General features: G+C 41.8%; 1 protein-coding gene across 1 annotated transcript; it reads left to right on the forward strand.

The window, feature by feature from the left end:
* The first annotated feature begins 1,477 nt into the window (after window positions 1-1,477).
* On the forward strand, window positions 1,478-9,134 carry LOC105694406 (pre-mRNA 3'-end-processing factor FIP1). Its single transcript, XM_012415047.1, has 4 exons — window positions 1,478-1,902; window positions 3,999-4,919; window positions 6,412-6,746; window positions 8,473-9,134. The coding sequence occupies exons 1-4, from the start codon at window positions 1,726-1,728 to the stop codon at window positions 8,591-8,593; spliced, it is 1,554 nt and encodes a 517-aa protein (XP_012270470.1). The 5' UTR covers window positions 1,478-1,725; the 3' UTR covers window positions 8,594-9,134.
* Window positions 9,135-9,426: the final 292 nt, after the last annotated feature.

Here is a 9,426-nt window from a genome sequence, read left to right on the forward strand (position 1 = left end):
TCGCGCCCCCCGCCACTTTCTTAATTTTCGACGACGTCTTATCGCGGCAAAATTTCAGGAGCAACTGGCGATTCGCCGGCCGGACCGCGATCCCCGGCCGTGACCGACTCCGTGATTGGCCGACGTCACCGGCCCAATCACGGTCTATTATCGGGCCGGTGACGGTGCGAACTGCGTCCACGGTAGCTTGATGGGGAAGGTTGTTCCGTTTAAATTGATTTCTCGAGCTAGTGGCTGCGGTTTTTTTCGGAGGAGACATAGGGTTTGGAGTTTTTGTGAGGAGTTCATCACTTTTTCAGCTTGATGGAGAAGGTTGTTCTGCTTAAATTGATCTCTCGAGCTAGTGGCTGCGATTTTTTTCGGAGGAGATAAAGGGTTTTGGAGTTTTTGTTAGGAGTTCTTCACTTTTTCAGCCGGTTCTCCGGCTGCCCAGAGTTGCAACAGGTGGCAAGTGCATCAGCCGTCTGCATCCTCCACCGGAGGTCGCACAGGACGCGGTCGCTCGATCCTTCCCGTGAATCTCTCAACTCATCTCTGATTTGGCAGAGATGAGTTGGGAGATTGCCATAATGGTAAGCCACCACCGTCAACTGCCGCATGGTATTACCATCACGAATACGTGAGCCGCCAAAGGCAACTGGTAGATGGCACAGCCATCGCGAGTGCGCGAGCCCCTAGAGTTCGAAAATTCTCGGTAACATTAAATTGGAGAAGGTAACTGTGAAACGTACCGTAAGTTACCGGGAACATTGAGATTTAAGAGAACGTTAATTTTGTTATTTATACTTTTTTTTATGTAGGTTATTTAGGTTTCTTCGTTTAAATTTTGTTATTTATACTTTTTTTTATTTAGGTTATTTAGGTTTCTTCGTTTAAATAACTTTTTTTTTCAATCAACTTCAAAGTTCAACCTAAAGAGTAATAATTACTATTAGAAAATATTGATTATAGGGTCGTATTTACCTCCAGCTAAAAATATTCACGTATCTACAACTTCACGGAAAATTCCATGCGACTTGTTTGAAATGAACTAATATTTCATTCTGCGACGAAGCGAATGGGAGGTTTTGATTGGCTACGGAGAATGTACAACGGAAATTCCCCTCTACGATGTTTCTCTATAGCTAATCGAAACCTCTCGTTCGAACTGTTGAAAAATTCAAATTCTCATAATTTCTCGATAAAAAAGCCTTTGGAGAAATTACCGATAAGTTACCAGGAATTTCTCTTCGTTTCTGACGTAACTTACTGGATTTAGAACTCTACGAGCCCCTACCAGAAATTCGTTGCGCCGCCCTTGGGGGCAAAAAACGGTGAAAGTAAACGTACGAAACCAGAGGGCAGCACACGATGCGATCGCGCGACCCTGCCCGTGAGCAATCTCCCAACTCATCCCTGCTTCACACATTGGCAACGCCGTTACTGGATCTAGATCCGATAAATCCCGGTTTTAGCAGTACGATGGAGACGGCGTCAGTGTCTCCGATGATACTTCATCCGATGATTTCAATACCGCCTTTTATACTGTTCTATTGCATCAAAAAACGGCATTACAATTGATTACAATAGAGATCAGTGTTAAGAAGGGCACACGAAGGTTTCTGGGATTGCATGTTAATTTATGATGAAGAGGCTTTAGGTTTTTTTTTCAATAACTCCAACGTGGTAGCTCTGAACGGCACTCGGCGTTGTCAGGGCTGTTGAGAAAAGGAAAAACGGAAAGAAATGGCGGACGAGAACGAGGATCAGTGGTTATATGGCGATTCCGCGGATGGGAAGGAATTATCCGTGCCGAAAGTCCAACCCAATCCCGAAGAAAATGACACCGCCCTTGAAAATCAGGAGGGTTCTCCACCCCAGGAACGAAACGAAGTGGACGGCGCCGAGGAAGCGCCACCCGGGGTATTTGGGAAACATAACCTATATCTACTAATATTACTGAATTCACGCTGATATTCCTACCGGCATTGTCAGATTAATTGTTAAATATTGATAAACGGCTTTACAAACACGTTTACGACAGTACCCAAGCCAATCTTTGTTTATTTGCAAATACTGATGACCTATCAATTTATGTACGATCGTTATGAAAGTGCATAATAGTTTGGTCGCTTGCAACGCTGGTCAATAGATATGCAAACACGTGTGAAAGGATAGCTGAACCAGTCTTTGTTCATTCACATCTTTTTATATTTATCAATTGATATGCAGTCGTTATATATTAGCAAAGTTATATACTAGGTAAATACAAAGCTACGATTATCGCAGAGTTGAGTTGATTTAAATGATTTGATTAAAATGATGATTGAAATTATAGAATGTAATCAATTGATTTTTTACTTTTAGAGATCAAGTTTTTTTAACGGTCCGATTGGTACATGGCGAGTTCGTGGAATAGACGCTATCATGTTAGAAATTACACCGTGTGAGACCACGATCAAAGGATTCGGAAGTCTCCATAGGAGCCCAGCATGATAGACATTTGATGCCTGATAAATAGTATGTTATCGAATGGATCGTGGCACTGTAATCATTTCCATCTCTTTTAATCTTGCGATGATGTACAGCGGATTGCATTCTTTCTTTATTTTACTTACAGTACCTGCCTTTCTATATGCGTCTTTCTTCCTCCCATATGGGAGATTCCGTTGACTAAAGCGCAATTTCTCTTTTATTCCTACTTCTGATTTGTTAGCTAATTTTTTGAGCATCGCATACTAACGTAGGATCTGGGCTTACATGGAACTTCTGAATTCTTAGCAATAATACCCATTACAACCAGCAGAGTGCGCTTTGACTCTGTTATAGCACATCGTTAGCACTAATCATTGATCTTTAAAATAAAATCAACGATTTTTCATTTTTTTTAATTCCTGATTTTTATCAATTTTGTTCTGCAGACGCGTTTACTAGAGTAGTTGAACCAGTCTTTGTTTATTCACAAATTTTTATTTCTGTCAATTTTTGTACAGCCGTTATGAAACGGCTCGGTAAGTTAATCGTACATATTGGATCTTCTCGATCTTAAATCGTATACATTGGTATTTCACGTGTTGTTTTTCTACTAAGATCCTGAACAGATTTATGTTACGCATTCTATTATATAACTTTCAAAAAATAAAAATTTGTTTATTTCACTTTTCAAAAATATATGAATTCAATATGCATGGAGCAAAAAATTACATAGCGGAACGTACGTTTTTTTAACGATTTTTCAGTATTTAACATTTTAAACGCATTTTTCTTAAAACGACATATTTTCATACAGCATAGGTAAAATTGAAGAGTGAGGCATGGACCAATCTGAAATTTTAGGAGCTTCATTTCATATAAAACAATAGTATTACTCTTTTTTTGGATTATTTAAGAGCAGTTTAATAAACACCAAAAAAAATGACTGTATATGGTGGATTTACTCAGACAATACTCTATAAGAATAGCTTAATTTATCAGTCGTTAAAGTAGAGCGATCCCTTAATTGTACCTCGTAACATGAATTTGATAGATAGTTAAAAAAAAAGAAGTAAACTTGTTTCGCTTTTACCGACTCCGATAACATATTGTCCATCACGAAGTAGTATAAGGACATACAATGACATGTATTGAAATCGTTCCCATTGTAAGGGTCCAAGATCTTCAAATTTTTTCCGATCCATGGCTGAGAGCTCCTCGATGAAATTTTGTAATAAAAAATTATTGTCCGCTAGCGTGTTTGCAAGTCTTTGTCACATTGAAAACATCACATTTTGTATATCATCCGCGAATTATCGTTCTGCTTTGCGTACCTTAATTGCAAAATTAAAATCATTTTATACTTATAACAACTTACATCGATACTAAATATGTTTTGGGCATGTTTGGTTATTGGAGTTCCCTCATTTTCCGCAAGTAGCGCTCACATCGTTAGATCAGGGAAAATCTGAGAACCTGGGATCACTTTCTGCGTAACCGACCTTTGGCGTTATATCTCTTTATACCACTTGATATTTTCCATTTAGGTGATCGACGACCCACCACCTCCAGGAGTAGATGGCGACATGCAGCCAGAGAACGACGGCAAGGAGCCATACAACTCCGAGACTGCCGAAAACGGAGGGAAGGATGCTTCCAGTCAAGAGGACGGCGAAGCAGCCAGTGACTCCGACTCGGAGGACGACATCCACGTCGTGATCGGCGACATAAAGTCAGCCCCTGCTTACGGCAGCTTAAATATCAAACGCGGGGGCTTGTTGACCAATGCTAGTGGAGTGCCGGACAAGCTGAACAAGCAGCCTGGAAAGTTCAGTATAGACGAGTTTGAAACAATCGGGGTGATCAATGGAATGCCAGCGCATGAATTTAATCTCGATCAGTTGGAGGACAAACCGTGGAGACAGCCTGGCGCTGATATCACCGACTACTTCAACTATGGCTTCAACGAGGAAACTTGGAGAGCCTATTGCGAGCGACAAAAGCGAATGAGAAGCGAATCTGGAGTAGGTTTGATCCTAAATGCCGGGGGCGGGGGCGGCAGCAACCCGGGTGGCGGGATGAGAGTTCCCCAGGTCGCGATTACGAACGATAACAGCAAGTATTCCGGAATCATGGGCCCAAAGCGAGCGGGACCGCCACCCGGGAGGAAAATGGCTGGGACTATTGACGTCATTGGCAGCTCCGGGCTGGCGTCTCGCAGGAACTTGGACAAGTCACCGCCTAAGGAAAACGTCATTCAAGTGATGACTGCTGACCGAAGGGAGTACTCGAGGAAACCAGGGTTCCCCGATATGAGCGTGCCACCCCCGGGTGCTGGCATGCCTCCTCCGTTCGACATGCCACCTCCTGGGTATCCTGGCGAGCCGGCGCCGTTTTACATTCCAGAACAAGACCCCTATTATCAGAGCTACGAACCCACGCAGGATAGCCAGTGGGGTAACGACCCTGTAAGTAACTAACAAATATTCATTTAAGGGGTTACACCACTTTGATCCACTGAAAAATTACGGTTTTTCAAGAATTTTTTTTTAAGAATTAAAACGTTTTTATCCAAATTAAAGTACAGGAAGGTATTATACTACTATTAAACAAAAAGATGCTTTTTTGTATTTTTTTTTATTTACAAAAATGGCGGCTTGGAAGGCGATTTACCGGAGCGCTGCGAAAATCGATGATCGGGCGGTGGGCATGATAACTCAGTCCAGGTTTAAGCTAGAACAATAAACGAAAAAGAATTAGTTTCTGTAGCCCAGAAGCTAGCGAAATACGTAGCCGTTTTCAAAACTATGCATTTTTTACAAAATGGCATCGATTCGAAAGTAAAGATACGTATTTTGCCCTAAATTTCGTTAAGTAATGTTGCATAAAAAATGCGAATATCAATACATTGAAAAAACCATACGTATTTCGCTGGATAAACATATCACGAATAAAATAAAAAAAAGAATCAAGACGATTGATTGAACATTGGCGGAGCTAGAGTGCCCACCGATTTTTAAAATGCAGGTTTAAGAAAAACGCGTTTACACCTATACACCTGCCCACCGCACGATCACCGATTTTCGCAGTGAGCGAGTTTAATAGTAGTATAATACCTTACTGTACTTCAATTTGGATAAAAACGTTTTAACTCTTAAAAAAAAAATTCTTGAAGAAACCGTAATTTTTCGGTGCGTCAAAGTGGTGTAACCCCTTAAGGTGATATGAAAAGGTCAACCTATATATATTTGAGAGGTCAAATCGTTGGTGAAAGTGTTCTCCGAATTGGGTATACTGATTCATTTCAAAGTTTACTACGTGAATATGGGGCCCTAAAGTAGGTCCTGAAACTCATAAAATTTCATATTTTTTTTTTAATGAAAAATTTATCATGGACTAGAACCAACATGGAGTGATCTGTGGACGTTTTCGATGTTTTACGCTTCTTGGAGGCTTAGAATCGAAAATGAAAAGTTTCAGGACCTATCTCGAACAATTTAGAATACCATAGAAGTGGAACATTAGAGTCAGATAGGAAAATATGGAACATACTTTTAGGAACGATTGCAAGAGAATGCTGGCTTGTCCCGTGACTAACGTGGTTTTAGAGTAAAAATTTAGTTGCAGCTAAACGTCACAGATGGCAGCGTTGGTTCGTTAGAAAATAAAAAGTCATGAATTCACAGGATTTCGATAGTTTTACGTCGATCACCTTGTCAGTACTTTACTGAAATTACATATGTGCCCATAATTATGAAAGTGGTCCAAGTAAAAATTAAAAAAAAATTAGTTTATCAGTTATTTCACGCCATATTATTTCAAACGAAATTAATTCAATGTAATTTCGAAACAAAAAATATATGACTTAGACCACTTTCATAATTATGGGCACGTATAGCTGAGTCTTTCATATCACCTTAAAAGGTCAAAAATACTCACTGATGTACTGAAATTTTGCAGACGTGGCAACCGACAAATCTTGCCATTCCATTGACCGAAGGCGAGGAAGAGAAGGATGCAGGTCCGAAAACGATTCCTACGATGGTTCCGCCGACGTCGATTCCTCCATTGCTGCCACCGCGCGATCAGAGGGAAGGCAGGGAAAGGGACCGAGAGAGAGATCGCGAGAGAGAAGGAGAAGTCATCGGACGAGAACGAGACAGGGAGAGAGATCGCGAGAGAGACCGAGAAAGAGAGTCCAGCACAAGGGACCGAGAAAGGGAGAGGGAGTCCGTTGCCAGAGAGGAAGACAGAGAGAGAGACAGGTCGAGATCACAATATCGACACAAAGAAAGGTAACCGGCACGCAAAGCCAGTGAACAAAAGTGTACTGAGAAATCGGAGATTTAAATATTATGTTATGCTTAACGGCGTTCACCACCAAAGTGGGACGATGACTTCCACCGCTAGATGGCATTAGCATCGGAGGTAACCAAAACGTACTTTCTCGCTCGGATGAGGGAGACGCGACGCATAATGGGCGGTGTTTAGCAACGGGCGAAAAATGTGTGCGTATTTTGCACGTATAGGACTCACACAACGGCTAGACGCCTCTGGACTAGGCGCCGAAATGTGTGTGACCCCCGGCCGCCCGCACACGCCAGTTGCACGCTCCGCCTAGAATCGGCAACGGTTGCCAAGGAATGCCCAAATTCCTCGCGAGAAACTCGAAAATCCTGAAAATGGTGCTCCACGGGAACAACGATTTTGAGCGTATTTTTCAACGAATCGAGCTCAACGGGTGCTCGATTTAAAGATAAAATGTTGACGTGTGTTTATATGGGAGCGATTTTCGATCGAGCATCTCCTTCCTAGGTAAAAGGGCACTGAAATTATGTCGTTGCACTTTTTTATATGAAAATGACCACTTATCGAAAATCGCTCCCATATAAACACAGGTCAACGTTTCATCTTCGATATGAGCACTCGTTAAGCTCGATCGGTTTAGAAATACGTTCGGAATCGTTGTCCCCGTGAGGCCCTGCAAAATCACTGGAGTGGTGAGCGCCCTTAACCGTTTGAGTACCAGAGGTTTTTAAAAAACACGGTCGAAAGAAGCCGAGCAGCGCAATAGCGCTTTCTGAATGGGATGCGAAAAGATCCAAGCGGCGCGATGGCGCTCCTTTTATTCTGTGTCGAAAACTTCGTCTGGAAAGTTAAGCACGTTTCGTTAGATTATGAGTGCGGGGTCAATTGTCGGTGTCGTTTAAATGCACTGAGTTTTTCGACATGAAATCTGAAGAGCGCGAAAGCGGCGCGTCAAACGGTTAATGTGACATGCAAAAGTCATTAAGGTGAAATGAGACCCCCCTCAAATTATGTCGATTCGGATAAGACACTTTTTTTAAGGGTATTGGACCGAACTGTCTAAAACTTTGACATAATTGGTGATGGTCGAAAAATTGTCCTACCACTTTCAAAATTTGGATTTTCGAAAAAACATTTTTTGACAGCCTACCAGAACCAAAATAGCGTCAAGGTCTCATATTTCGATCGGTACACAATTATTGGAGGCCCTGATATGAAAAACGACAATGTCAGGACAGTTGTACTACCATTTAGAACGCTCTGGTAACCGTGAAACTATCATTTAAACGGGATAAATGCAAAAAAAGTGTCGTATGCGCTTCTGTACTAAAACGGTGGTTATACGAAGTCTCGGAGAGAAAATTTAGTTGACACTAAAATCACAGATGGCGCAGGGTGACACTACGGTCAATTAGGCTATCAAAAACCATAAATCCAGGGGATTTCGGGAGTTTTACTTCGATTTCTTTCTAATTATTGTACGGAAACGACATATGGAGTATGCCATTTAGTACAATACCCAATATAATTTGAAAAAGCTGGCAAAACAAATACGAACGTCGGTAACGTAGGTATTTAGAAGAATTCTTTTTACCTACGTCGATCAAATTTCTCAATGTGCTTAACTTCACCTTAACGATTCGTTTTCTCAGGGTGTGCTTTGCCTTTTGTGAAATAAATTTCAGTAATTAATGATTGGTATTTTTTAATCAGGCACAGGCATCGATCGAGGTCACGCTCTCGACGCCACAAATCCAGATCCCGAAGTCCTAGTCGTCGTAAGAAGAAATCCCGACGTTCCGAGAGGGAACGTTCCAAGGAGGAGAGCGAGTGAAACGCAATCTCCATGAAAGATTCATTTCCACGTGGTGAAAAGCCTCGTCGGATGCAAGTGCTCCTGCGAGCCTGAAGAGTGTCTGTGCATTTCCAGTTATCGGAATCGTCCTTGTACTCTCCAGACGTTGATTTTTACTCCCACAGGACATTGATTCATGAAAAAAACACGGACCAGACGGAGAACTGGACACTTTCAGTATTCCCTGACACCTTTCCTTTTCTTCCGTCGATCCATCGGTGCTCTGACAGCGAAATCGAACGATTGGTCAATAATAAGAAGTTAGCTAATAGAAGTTCTACGACTCTTTGGAGATCCTTTGACGCTTCCAGGTGAAATAGAGCGGATTTTATTAGACTATGATTGCAACGGCACATGTATATACGAAGTATTAGATTGGTAAGGGGGAATTATCCTCTCCTAAGTATTGTACAGTCTCAAACGTGGAATCTTGTGCACGGCAGTTTGAATGCAAGCTTGAATCAATTTCTCCAGGTGTGCAGTTACAAATAAAGGCGAACGAAATGTTTTTTGTATAGAAGTGGAAGGTCTTTATAGGTTAGGAACGATATGCGCGTCCTTTCCGAGCTCTACTTATCGCATGGCCGTGAACGCTTTCGATCTTCAATCGCCAGTTTACACGATTTTAGAACACGGCTGAACCCAATGTACAATCCAAGAGAAATACACTTATTAGAAAAAGGAAAATTGTCCGAACGGGAATCGAGATAGTCGCGACTCTCATTTAAAGTTCCCTCCAGCAAATATGGCGGGGAACTCCCAGCGTCGTCGTTTGAGCTTGGAGGAGGGCAAAGAATTAAGAAGTCTCCATA

The sequence above is a fragment of the Orussus abietinus genome, unplaced genomic scaffold (assembly GCF_000612105.2).
Source record: "Orussus abietinus isolate OABI.00-Male unplaced genomic scaffold, Oabi_2.0 scaffold75, whole genome shotgun sequence".
NCBI lineage: Eukaryota > Metazoa > Arthropoda > Insecta > Hymenoptera > Orussidae > Orussus > Orussus abietinus.